This window comes from Copadichromis virginalis, linkage group LG6, assembly GCF_057382275.1.
Source record: "Copadichromis virginalis isolate Kocher_CV1m ecotype Utaka linkage group LG6, C_Virginalis_male_GT1.1, whole genome shotgun sequence".
Classification (NCBI taxonomy): domain Eukaryota; kingdom Metazoa; phylum Chordata; class Actinopteri; order Cichliformes; family Cichlidae; genus Copadichromis; species Copadichromis virginalis.
In genome coordinates this window covers 25,708,414-25,722,448 of record NC_140623.1, presented here as the reverse complement: position 1 = coordinate 25,722,448, position 14,035 = coordinate 25,708,414, and the positions used below count along the sequence as shown (strand labels likewise).

At 42.6% G+C, this 14,035-nt stretch overlaps 1 protein-coding gene across 1 annotated transcript in view; it reads left to right on the top strand.

Moving 5' to 3' along the window:
• Nucleotides 1-14,035, top strand: part of adgrl3.1 (adhesion G protein-coupled receptor L3.1) — an 87,181-nt gene that overhangs the window by 37,570 nt on the left and 35,576 nt on the right. Inside the window, exons 6-9 of the mRNA XM_085459463.1 lie at nt 7,028-7,441; nt 7,767-7,870; nt 8,605-8,790; nt 10,358-10,396. Of these exons, the coding sequence (XP_085315589.1) occupies nt 7,028-7,441; nt 7,767-7,870; nt 8,605-8,790; nt 10,358-10,396 (743 nt within the window). The remainder of the gene's footprint in view (nt 1-7,027; nt 7,442-7,766; nt 7,871-8,604; nt 8,791-10,357; nt 10,397-14,035) is intronic.

The window sequence follows — 14,035 nt, the reverse complement described above, 5'->3', positions numbered from 1 at the left end:
TATATACTCTTTCTAGTGCTAACTCGCAGCTCTTTAGGATTGTGATCTACCCGAGGTCCTAATTTCATGTCTGACAGTCTGATTGCATATTCTATGGGATAGATGCAACACACTGAAATCGGTTTTTAAAAAAAGAAACATTGCGCGAAACTTTCTGGAGTAATCCTGGTGGATTGTTTTTTTTCTGGCAACTGGAGAGCAGTGCTCCAGAAAAAAAAAAGTTAATTAGAAGACAAAAAGACAGCATATTGTTTGACAGTTACTTCCAAGTGTTTTAGTAATAAAAATACAATTCTCACATTGGCACGTTGCTTTTAAGCAATAGATAAGTAGAAAATAAAATAAAATGTGTGGTTTAACCATTAGGCAACACAATATACACCGGAGAGTCAAAATGATCTGTCCTTGAGAGTAATTAAACACTACTTCTGTTATATAAAGATGACCTTGCTTTCAATACTGTCAGGTTAACAAGATGTAAAGGTTGACCTTTGAACTCTTAATGGCTGAAATTGCATAGTTACATTTCCTAAGGAAGTCCACCTCTTTCCTCTTGTTTCCTTTCCTTTTCTCTCCTCTCCTCTCCTCTCCTCTCCTCTCCTCTCCTCTCCTCTCCTCTCCTCTCCTCTCCTCCCCTTCCTTCTTCCTCTTCCCTCCTCTCCTTTTCTCCTTGACACCAGATTGCAATCAAGCAGCAGTGCTTAGCAGTGCAGGAAATGTTGGAAGCCAGCTTAAGGGGAGAAAGAAAAATACTTAGCGGTTGAAGTGGAGACCAACTTCCACCAGGTCACTGATTAGACTAACCCTCAGAACATTTTTGGCCTGTCAAAGCAAGCTGTTTGTGTGTGTGTGTGTGTGAGAAAGAGTCTGTTAGGTCCTTTAGTTATTCACATCACATGATAACACAGCTCTGCAAAAGTGAAGGGAGGTTACTTAGTTTGTTTTATGATTGTTTAGAAAGGGACAACTTTATAATTTAATATCTTTTGAGCCCATCTTTGTAGAAAGATTTGTAAAAGTAATTTACAACGCAGCTTTCAAGTGAAAAGTCCTAGCATCTAAGCATTTTCAGGTATATGTCATTTTTACTGAATATAACTGTTACTTATGTCTACGTAGTTTTAGATAGTACATTGTAAACCGATCATTTCTACGCTCTCTTCATAACACCGTTCTTGTACACCAATATCAAATGCTTTATTAGATAGTAACTTTGAGGAATTTGTCCACTCTTGTCTTCTACACCTGCATCTTTCACCGGCTCCTCAATCGCTGCCTATCTCCCTCACTCCCAAAAACATTACAGCACAGCCATCTCAGCAGAGACTGAGCTCTGCTTCAGAGAGTCTGCTGCACCTGTTCCTTGCCTGGAGTGTGTCCTTATCGATTGGATAGCCTCTGCCAGGCCCTCTGCGTGCATTTGGCCTCAGCACTGCTTTCCTCCTGCCAAAGAGCAGATGCCAAATTAAGCAGGCCTAGCTTGGACAATAGAGTGGAAGGGAAATCCACAGCCCAGCAGAAAGTAAACAGAAACAATAGCAGTTATCGGAGCATGTCCCCATATGTGCATTAGGATTTTACTTTTGACATTTTGACATTAAATGTGCAGGTCAAAAAACGGAGTACTGAGACTGGTTGCCGTGTACCATCCTTTAGAAAGACTGGTCCCCCTCCCGACCCCACTGCTGGCCTGCTTTCACACTGGCCTCGAAGATCTAGGCCCAAATCTCCATCAGCTTGGCTCAGCGTATGGATTCCTGTCTTGTGCTTGTTTTCTCTCTCTTTCACAAACACAAATGCAGGGCTGAAAAAAAATACGCTTTTAGAGTACAAGTTTCACGACCTTATGTGCTTTTTGTGCTCGTATTTGTAGTTAACAACAATACAGCCATATCGAGGAAGCATTGTAGATCCATGTTTGGGCTTGGATAGCGATCACGCTACATGCATTTCATACCCAACATGCCCAGTTGAACTGTGCCTGGGTTCACCTTTGCAAGCCAGCCAGGGTTGCCCTTAATTTTGAAAGATATGGGGCAAAGCAAACAACTCCCATTCAAATATATTCATTGTATTTTACTAGATGCCTTATAGATAAATTTTCATTGCAGTGCTCATATAACTGACATAAGTTTATAGCCTGCCTGGAAAAGGAGCAATTGAGGCTCTAAAGGAATGTGCTGATGAATCTTTATATTTTAAAACTTAAAAAAAAGAGTTAAAAAAGACAATTTGGTCTGTCCCGTTAGCTTTTTGCTTTGAACAAGGGAGCTTCCTCTGATTAAGAAAGAAGCATGTAATTGGAAAACTTGCTGCAGGTGCCTTAGAGCTCAGCAGAGGGATGGCATGATTATGCAACTGGAAAGCCAACAGGGCTGAGCAGGGATGTGTCTGCATGTGAAGCATTAGCTGTAGATCGTGGTGCGGGTCCCTGGCAGCCATTTTGAGTGAAGCTCTATTAGTGGGGGTTGTTTTTGTGTATGTGTGGTTTTTTTCGTTTTTAATCTTGAAAGTATCGCTACTTTGAAGTGCTCCATTCTGTCTTATCAGCAGACTTGAGCCACTCGCCACAAGCTCTGGTTTTATGTGTGTGTGTGCTCTTCAGCCATAGGGGTGGCATGTTATCGTTGTATGCAGTTCCATTTAGCGCGTGTGCTACCATCAAACCTAGAAAGCGTTTGGGCCCCCAGTCAGATTCATTTTGCCTTTACCCCTCTAGATTCATCCTTCCCCACTGCTCAGAATAGTGTTTGCATGTGTGAGGGCACGGATGCAGTAGATTTTCACTAAATCGTCTCACATTCTCGATAATGTAATAGACACTTCATTCAAGTTCTGCAAAACTTCTCCCTTAATTCAAGTACCTCTTTGCTTCCGTTTCACTCTGCCTCTCCTTCTTGCCGCCTGTCTGCCATTTTTTTTCTGACAGTGTGGGAAACTTGCCAGGGGAAGTTCGTTTTCCCTCTCCTCTCTCCTCCCTGCCTTCTACCTTTTGTGTTGTGGATTTACGATCCCTCTGTTTACCAAGTGAGAAGTCAACAAGAGCATTCTCTGCAACAGAGCAGAGGCAGCGACAGGCAGTCTTACCCACACAGAAAAACATCACGGCACACACAAACACACTCGCACACACAAACACAGTGCCTGTCTGCATGTCAGATGATCATGTGCTAGCATCCCAGGCTGACTGACAGCATCTCTGTGGCCCCTCCAGTGTGGTGACAGATGACAACTTCAGGAACAAGTTTACTGCCACCCTGCCATTGTCTCTGTCTCACCTTCCCCTGGGCTTGCTACAGGTCAGAAAAACAAATAGAGTAGAATAGAATAGAATAGAATAGAATACCAAATGTTCTTCAGATGGAGTTTGGCAATTGACATGAAAGTGTAGATGCATTTCAGGCACTTCTGAGATTAAGTGTTTATTCTTGTCCGAGGAAGCAACAGAGAGCACAACTACGAGCCCACTGGGTCCATTAGTAACTGATCTGTTGCTTTCAGTTATATTACGCGAGCTTCCTCATCAGATGGAGTTTGCACAGTAGAATTGAATGAGATTAGAGCTTGGCAATTATTTGATCTTATTCATCAGTGCAACTGTAATCGCATTGTTGCACAAATATGTATTATTTGAATGACTGATTAAAGAAAGTTAATTCAATTTAAAAAAGGAGCGATTGCAGACCAGGCTTCAGCAAATTGGTCAGTTTAAGACGCTGAAGAAAATCTTGTTTCTTTTGCACAATGGCCATTTTTCATCTCCTGGTAAGCAAAGGCAGGTAAGGTAGTGACTCAGGTTTGCCCTAAAAATATATATGTGTTAAAATATGTCACCCACAAGCATGTGCAAGGCTTAGATACGTGCAAAATCCTTAAGTGACGAGCTTGTACTAAATTTGTCAGCGTGTTTTTGTGGCACCAGTTTTGGCAAAGAGCATAGTGTTTAGGTTAGCTGACATCATGAAGTTGTCACGGCACATTTCCTCAAGGTTCCCTCGGTTTCGATGCGGGGAGATATGTCAGTCCCCACAACTGCAACCTCTAGCCTTCTTTCTTCATAAATGTTTCATGGACCTGTTATGTCATGCTCCTATAGTTCCCTACGGTCTCTTACACAGCATCCTGAGTGATGGCGGTGATGAATTCATAGCATTAGAATGTCGTTTTTAGCCAAAATGCTGCAAAACAACAAGGAAAAGGAGGAGAAAACTAAAAAAATAAGAAAACATAGTGCAGTGCACATTTAAAGTAGTGCTGAGAAAGGCTACAAGATGTCTCAGATAGTGGAAGAAAGTTATGAGTGAGAGATAAGATCGGGTGAAAAATGTTAAAAGAACAGCTGAGGAAGGAAGGAAGGAAGAAAGGAAGGAAGGAAGAGAGATAGAGAGCGATGTGCTGTGGCCCCTTACCTATGATGCTTGCAGACTTTTGTGTTACCTCACCCGGAGCTGCCAGCCAGTGTGTTTGCTGCCCTGTACTGGAATGACAGCAGACATCAACCTCAGTCACGCACACGCACACATGCACACATGCACACACACCATTACTCTTCTATTGTTGTGGCAGAGGCCCTAATGGAGCTTCCCGTTTGAGTCCAGATAGGCACACACACATACTCTGTCTCTGCTTCATAAGTACACACACTCATACAAACACACGCAGATTGACAGCTAGTCCCTAGGCCACTGCCGCCACGCATGATTGATGGCAATGTTCCGTGGAGAATGCATGAGGCAGGGCGGCAGTGATTCAGGAACGGGGAGCAGCACAGTTTAGGTACGGAAACACTCCATTGAGTTGTGAAGGAACAGAACAGAACGTACAGGAGGAGCGGGATGTAAGATGGCTGTCAGTCAAGCAGACAGACAGAAAGGGAGGAAGACAGAATGATGGAGAGAAGCACAGCCCGGTGTCTTTTAATTAAAGTGAGAAAGAAAAAAAATCCACAGGAAGGGACAACTTTAGTTCACAGGAAACAAATGTAAACACCCACTCCATTCAACAACAACCCACACACTCGCACTTTATTCTCCACTCACATCTACCCAACAAACCCCCCTACCCAAAAACAAGGAACAAATTAAAATAGACAACATTTATTAAAACAATGCAAAAAGTAAAGCAAATTTTTTCCACAGTCCATTTATAACTTAATGGGTTGTTTCACTTGTTATTACGTCTATCGCGTAGGTTCACTGTCTAATTCAAATCAGTGGAAAATTAATATGAAATTAAAATCAGTAAGAGCTAAACAGCTGCCACACACACACACGTGTGGAGTTATATTTAGGCTCATGTCAGACTTGCACGTCTTCAGTGAAACATCTGCAACCCTACAGTGTCAGTGACCACCGTGTAATACGTATTATGACCTAAGGCAAACCAATGAGAAACACAAGTCTCCTGAAAATTTTGAAATCAATCATTTTAGCACGAAGGCAGTTTTTAAGCTTATTGTTATTATTTTTTAAACGGAAAATTTTTAAAGAACCCTGTTAACCAGAAATCAGAAATACGAAATGTTTGAAGGCACGTGCAGCTCAGTCTTCTCTAAACAGCTTTTTGGTTATCATTGCTTTGTGTGTTAAAAAAAAAAAAGTCTACAAGCTGACTATTAGAAAATACATATTTGTGTGGAAGAAAGTAGCATAACGTGAAATTGAAGAGTTCATATTTGAGTTGCCTTGTGATCTGTGCTGTGTGTGTTTGCGTGTCACACACTGTGGGATTTGAATAGCAGGGTGAAGCCAGAACACATTTTTAGAATCTTCTATTGATTTTTGTTTAGTAACTAAGGTGCAAAAGTGCAATATTATTAAATTATTACAGTGTAGTTTGGAGACAAGGCAACTCACATAATGTGGAATATGTAAACTTAATAGACAGATGTCTGTAATTACAATCTTCTAAAAAGTGCTCTTGTGTATATTTTACATATACAAATATGCTCAGCTGTATAGTAAATGTGCGGCAGATGAGACTAATCTGTGCTTTTGTAAAAGGCAAGTAACAATTAAGCTTTAGAGACTAGTCTCCTCCAGTGTACGGTATTTAACTGTAAATCAAATTTAAAAATTGTTCATTTCTTCATATCGTTTTTTAATCGTGCAAGACTGATCTTGCAAAGAGAGTGAGACAGACTGGTACAGCCTCTGCATCCACAATGGCACAGACACTTCACCAACATACTGTACGCTTCCCATCATCTCATTCATTCATTCTTTATTTCTGTCCCCTAAACAGGGTCAATGTGAATAATTGAACCTCTTTACAATTAAATATTGACAATAGAAGAGTGTGCCGTATGCATTTAAGTGGCCTTCCTACCTCTTGTGATGTCATAGTGCTATGAATCATGCATGCCACTGAAAGAATGTTTTTTCTGCCAGGTTAAGCAACAAGAACCATTAGTTTCCCCAAAGGAAACACAGATGCAGGGAAAAACCAATCACTGGTCTTGCTTTGAGCTGGAGAGTTGCAGTTTATACACTGAAACTTTTTCACAAACCCAACTTTGCCACACACGTTCAAGTTTGTTCTGTTATAAGTGTTGTTGGCTGAACTGTTTAGAAACATGTCCTGCAATTGATGGTAATAAATAGGACTCGATAGTAGGAAACGACCCCACAAAGATCTGGCGCATGACCGCACTGACAAGGATGAAACACTAACATTGGGAAGTCATCAGAAACATGAGCTACTCCCTGTCAAAGCTATTTGGCACCGTGTAAACAAATCCCTGCAATGTGTTTGTGTCCGTTGCTACATTATTTATGCTTATTTGATTGCTCGAATCATTTGGTGCTAATGCGGATGGGTCTTTTAACACTGTACATCTTATGTTTTTTATCCCATGGATGAACCTTGAAGGCGTAAGCCCTAGCCTCCAGGGCTCACAAAACCACCTGTAATCTAATACTGTGGGGATCCACAAATGTGCACAGCACATATTTTTCCTTCTGGCTTTTCGTTGAAGAACTCATGCTTTGTGTGTTTTTGTGAATTTAACCAGTCTCCTCTCTCCTAGACTTTCGCCCACCTCCCATAATCCCCCCAAACCGAGGAGGGGGACCAATTGGTGGGGGAGGTTCCTCTTCATCTACCAGCCGTGCCGCCACCACCACACGGTCTCCCCCCTCCTACACCACTCCAAGGCCTCTACTGACTACATCCCCTGGTCAGCGGTATCGAACAACCACCACTGTCCGCCAGCCCATTCTGGTTCCTCCTGGAGGTTCATCGTCTGACGGCAATCAGATTCCTGACACCAATCAGAAAGTTGGGGGTCGATCCCCTCCAGTGCAAGTCCCTCCAGCACCCCCACAGCCCCCAATCCTCCCTCCTCAAGACTTCTGTAATCCAGTAGTGACAGCCGACATATCGTGGCCTCGCACACAGCAGGGCCAGACGGCCAAACAGCCGTGCCCTGTAGGGACACTGGGTAAGGAGGCCAAATAGTTTCTATCGCATAAACAGTTATACATGGTAACAGTGTGTGTGATAATCTATATATTACTTTTTTTTGTTTTTTCTCCTACCAAGTAATTATTGGAAAAATGATATAACACTCACACACATACACAACACTTTGTCAGGACAAATATTCGTGTTTGGGTCAGTTAATACACACATCAGTAATGATTCACCAATTACACACACACAGGCAAACACAAAATGCTTAGCGAACCCTAAGGAGCTCAAGAGTCTTCCTTTCTCCTTGTGAATGTCAGCGCTGTCATATTATCTCCCCTTTGCTTATCTTGCAGGCGTGGCTACATACATGTGCGTAGCTCATTTGGGCCACTGGGATACCCAAGGCCCTGACCTCAGCAATTGCACGTCACCTTGGGTCAACCACATCATGCAGAAAGTAAGTCTGAAAGCTACCCCCAGACCTCGTGGCTCCTATCAAGCCCCAGTTTAAGCTTAGCGCATGATGAACATAGTTCTGGAGCAATTTTTCTCACGCATGAAGGGGCACTGGTCACAGGGAAAGATTTAGGCCATGTATCCATCCTCATTTGTTAACCCTAACTCGTGTTAGAGATTTGAGGGATATGCCATAGCTGTAGGAAAGAGGAAATGTTCAATAGCATCCCTAATTCACAGTGGGCTCTTATCTTAAAAGGGTAGCAGACCTCATGATAGGCTTATTTACATACAGTGCATCATTTTTTTATGGAAAATGCGTTTGGTACTTACTTATACTTTTGCTGCCCCATTTTTATGACAAAACAGAGAAAATCTGAGGTGCTAAAACAGGAGTTCTCTCTATAACATAATGCTTAGCTTAGTATATGCTTAGTATATTGCAAATGTATTATTTTTTCTATTCCTTGTGTCTTTTTCAACTTCCACTCTTTTGCACATACATCTCTTCCCTGCCGATCCGTCCTCCCCCCTCCTGTTACTTCTCCATCCGTTGTTGCCTTTTCCTCTGTCTCACTGTGTACTTGTAATGCCCTCACAAACTTTTTCTACTTTCTCAAACTTTCCCTTTACTTCTCACCTTTTTGTTTTATTTGTTTTTTTTTCTTTACTGCCATCCATCTCTTCTTGCACATTGTGACTTTCCCATACCCTGTCATCCACTCTGACATGCAGCTTCGGTCGGGCGAGACGGCAGCAATTGTAGCCAGGGAACTGGCAGAGCAGACCAAAGGACTTCTGCATCCTGGCGATGTGCCATCTACAGTGCGGGCCATGGTCCAACTAGTCGAACTGCTGGACGTCCAACTCAGAAATCTCACCCCTGGGGGCAAGGACAGTGCTGCCCGCAGCCTCACCAAGGTACTGTCTTGAGAAATAAGAGGTAAATGTAGGGCGAGTGAGTGAGTAAAATCGACGTTTTCTTGCAAGCGTTAGGATAGAGGGGTTTTGCAGTTTAAAGGCAAGTAAATTAAGAGAAAGAGAATTGAGAGCGAGGGAGACAGAGAGAGGGGAGCAGATAGAGGGAGTCTTTGATGTTAACAGTAAGATGAAAAGCAACAGTTGTTAGTATTTTTGCCTTACGCTCATTCTCAGGGGTTAGGAAAGTCTCTCCGTGCAGAGTTTGATGAAGAGCCATACATAAAGCTGTAGATTTCAAAATGATAAATAGCTGCTTTTAGACAGTATTTTATCTTCTTCTGTGTGTGGCTCTTTGTAACAAGTTTTGCTCGACATTATGGCTGATAGATAACTGCTTTTAGTCTTTGGCATAGTTCCTGAACTCTTTTCAGAGTAAGACCCAAATTTAATAAAAGTCCATCTCAGGCCACGAGGAGTTATTCTCATTAAAACATACGGACATGTTTTACGCCGTAGCTCGTTGTTCTAATGAACTTCAGGCTTTGAGCTATAACTCCGAAGACGTTGTTGACAATTAGGCTCGAGCGCTCACTTTGGGATTACGTTAATGGAAACTCGATTCCAAGTATGCAAAGGATCTGTTTTGTTATGGCTGTAGATAAATTTAGTTCTGCGCCATGCAGGCATGTAGGCATTCAATTAAAGTGTGTTAAATCACGGGGGAATGGTTGACTGGCTGGCTTGGCTGGCTAATTGACTGATTGAGTGGATGCTGGACTGTTTCTTGATTGTCTCTGCTGAGGTCAACGGTGATAGGCGGGGTTTAGCCACCGGACTGACAGCTGCTGCCACCGCTTTGGCAGCCACTGCCTTTTTTATTTAGCTTTAGCATCCGAGTCCCTCTGTCGGTGTTGTCTTCCGCTTTTCCCCATTTACCTCTTATTGTCTCACTATCACACACTTTAAATCTCTTCTCCTTCCTCTAAGTAATTCATTAACATGTGGGAAGTCGATACATACTGCAGCAAGTGTAAGTGGAATCAATTAATCTGTGTTTTGCTGTTGACCAAATGGCCTGTTAACTGTTAGATATGTAGAGAGGAAAAAAGCCCTCCATTGAAAAGGAAAAGTGTTCCTCCTGATTTCAATAATGGACCAATTACATATAAATCTAACTGAGTAATACGCTAGCATATTATGCAAATATTTGTTTGGAAATCAAATATGACCAATGACGCACGAGTGGCACAGTAATTAATGCCATCAATTCACTTGACAGTAGATGCACAGAATGAGTGGGGGGGGGGAAATGGAGGAACAGAGGAAATTATTAAGCCAATCTGGAAGAAAAGAGGAGAAGAAGAATAGAGGGGAAAAAGCATGAAAGGCAATTAGAGTATAAGGAATGACAAAAGGAGGCGAATGAGGAGAATAACAATATATTTTAACCATCAAAGCCTTTTTCATGCAGTAGTAATGAAGTGGGTGTAACTGTCTTTGTGTGTCTGCGCGTGTGTATGATTGAGAGGTGTTATATCGCTAACAGCTGAATTGTTTGAATTTGCAGCTTCAGAAGAGAGAAAGGTCCTGCAGGTTTTTCGCACAGGTATTTCCGTTTCCCGGTATGGTTGATTACTTTGCCACACCACAGTCCCACGTGTTTTTCTTTTCTTTTTAACGCTCAGCATGTAATCTAGCAAGCAAGCTTTTGTGTTTGCGTGTGTACATGTGATCACACATTACAATGCTGCAGTGTAGAATTCGAATTCTACGCTGCAGCATTTGTCCAGTGGTTTGCAACCCAACCCTTTGAAGAGGGCGGCCATTTTAACAGGGGGGACTACCCACTTGTGTCTCCCGGTAAAGTTTTAGTCTCCTCAAAGGGTTTGCTGACATTCTTTTGTTTTCAGCTTTAATTTTTTTTTTCTTGCAGTCAGAATCGATAGTACTGATAAGAGGCCATGATCAATATCAATAATAGCTCATCTATTTCGCAGTTCTGTCTGCAGAATTGTAAACAGGCCCGCCTGAAACCAAACGACTCGCTATCCATCTCCATTCAATGAAATGCCCTCTGTGTTGGTGCATCAGAAAGAAAGAACTGAGTATGATGGATATGCTGTTGCATATTTGTTGATCACGGCCTCGCTGCCTTAGAAATAATAGAGGCTTTATGTTTGTGGCTCAGTATTCATTTCATGTTTTCATTGCTGGTCTGCTTGTATTGATGTTTGTATGTGTTGACGCCATGGGCCGACACCGCTAACAAAACAATCTACCATCATTTAGGCATGTTTCTGGTCAGCTAAAATCACTTTTCAGAACATCAAAAGGACCCCACCTTCCTCATCAATGAGCTGTAGACTAGATAGACTGCAGTCTCGTTTTCTCTGTCGGCACCCCTGACAAACACACACACACACACACACACACACACACACACACACACACACACACACACCAGTGATGGGGTAGCTCTTTTTCTCCTGATGCAGGCTTTTTTCCCACTCTCCCCCTGAAAAGTCTTAACGTCAGCACCAGTCAGCAATGTCACATCACAGAACATGGTTTAGGACTATATGCAAGCTGACACACACAACTCACACACGCACGCACACGCAATATATAAATATATTTTCAACAATGATCTTGTGCTGTCACATCACAGCCGTCAGACTTTTTGATGTGTCTCCTTAATCCAATGTAAGTGCCATGTTTCAGAGAGCGGCACCATTTAGACAACTTGTTACAGGTTAAAATCAAAACCACCACACACTTTGGGTTCTGCAGGGGGCTGGGAGTGATCGATTATATAATTAGCCTTAGTAATGTGAAACAAAATTATACCAACAGTCCCTTACTCTGCCAGATAGAAATGCGCGTGATTAGGGATGTGGTGTGGTGCTGCCCTCTTCTCGTTAATTATCTACAGCACTAATTGCCAAGTGAGGAGAGTGGGCAGGAGGTTTGGGTTCTTAATAGAGACAAAAAATAATTGAATTCTCTCTCTCCTTTTCTTTCTCTCTCTGTCGCTCTTTCTCCTCCGCTCTCACTCTCACACTCCATCTCTCCTCCTCTCTCACTTCGTTTGGGGAACTGGGGACTCGTTTCATGTATACTAAATTGGCAATTTATTCATGATGAAGTTGGTGGTGTGGAGAGGCTTTGATGCTTTAGGGTGGATTGATGGAGGGGGGTAGAGTCTGTAAGGTAGAAGGGAAATGAGAAACAGGGAAGGAGGGACCAGAAATTAAACAGAAAAAGAGAAGAGAGTTACAGAAACAGCAATGTGAGGAAAAGAGAAAAAAAAACAAACCCCAAACAATGAAGGGGGCAGTGAGAAGACAGCGATGCTCAATGACAATGTCTAATTTGCCCTCCATTTATGGATGGCAGGTCAGAACATGGCATGCTGTGAATTTAAAGCCTGATTTAGCTGCAAACTCATCCTGTCAGGGAAGACAAACTCAAACAACAACTGACAGATAAGCCTGCTTCTCTGATGAAAACATTTTCAAAACATGCACCTTCTCAGAGCTCATCCAAGCGAGTAAAAGGGGAAAAAGAAAAATTCCATTCTTTTCTCTAGTCTCACATCTTTCCGTGCTTCAAGACGTCCTAACTCTTTCAGGTTACATGTTACCGTGCATGAGTGTGCACATACTGTACATCCACGTGCACGCGCTCGAGCGTGTGCTCGCGATCCCCTTGTGTAGCTCGGAGTAGGAGACCAACCCAGCTCTAGTCTGTCTTGCTGCTGCTGTTTACGCTGGATTACCCCAACGCTTCAAAGCATTTCGCTTCTGCCCCATTTACTGGTGTGTGCATGTGAGTACGTGCATGCGTGCTGTGTATATGTGTGCACGCATGCACTCGCCTACCCTGCAAATACGTGGCCTCACACACGCACACATTCACTCATACACACACAAACGAATGACACTCTTATCTGTCTCTGCAGAGTCTCTCCCCTCTTTGAAGACCCCTAAAAAAACCTGTCTCTATTTTAGCCCTCAAGTCCTTATACTTGTGTGGATAGAAATGTCACCAGAGCTTACAGGCGCGCACACGCACGCACACGCGCGCACCCAAGCATATATTCTATCTCTGACTTTCTGATGCTGAGATGTCTGGACCTCAAGGAAATCATACCCCTTCTTCTCCTTACCTATCTTTCTCCTCTTCAGATATAATCTCGGTGCCAGCGAATTAAATTAAATTTCATTGAAAAAAAAATTATATGAAATTGAAAATGCACGATAATCAAAAGTTCAATAAAAAGCAATGGAAAGTTTAATGAGAGTAGAAAAATGGGGTTATCTGAAACACATCAAAGTGAGCGGTTGGGAGAAGCACCAGTCGCGTGAATGAATGAAAAGCTGCGCCATTGCATTCATATCTGCCATGTCTACAGGACATCCTCTCCACTGAGCATCTCTCTTTGCCTGTTCGGCTACTGTACAGCAAGTGGAGCAGAATGATGCACTACAAGTCTTCTCTTAGCTACTTGTGCACACACTCAACTGAACACACAGCCATGAGAACACATACGTTACATGCAGCATGTATCTCAGTCCCTTTTAATATGTTTCTACACCATATATTTATGAGATATGCACATACACGTTCCCACACTCGATGCGACAATAAGGCAGCTGAAGAAGTTAAAAATCCTTTTCTCATAAAGCACAGATCACATAAAATTCTGATTGTAAACAAACTTCATTGCATGGTTTTGCTGCCGGGGCAGCACAGCAGTGTGGTGGTTAGCACTGTCACCTCACAGCAAGAATGTAATGGGTTTAAATCCAAGCTGGGGCCTTTCTGTGGGGACGGTATGTTTTCACCTGTGCCTCCATGGGTTCTCTCCAGCTATTCTGGCTTTCGTCCACAGTCCAATGATATCCTAAGGTTAATCTGTGATTCTAAATCGGTGTGAATGTGTGAATGTGAGTGTGACTGACTCCTCTGTGCTCGCCCTGCCTGTTCTGGGTGTACCCCGACTCTTACCCAACAACAGATGCGATAGAAAATAATACAAATAGGCAAAAGTAAATAGCAAAGTATAAAATCAATCACAGAAATAACTAACAAAGTTATTAACCTCCTAGGACCTGGCGTCCACATATGTGGACATCACATTTTGGATTGTCTAGACCAAAATACTACATTTTGCTCTGCAAGGGCCTGATGTCCACTTACGAGGACATTATGCTGGCACTGTTCTATCAAAATATAAAACGAA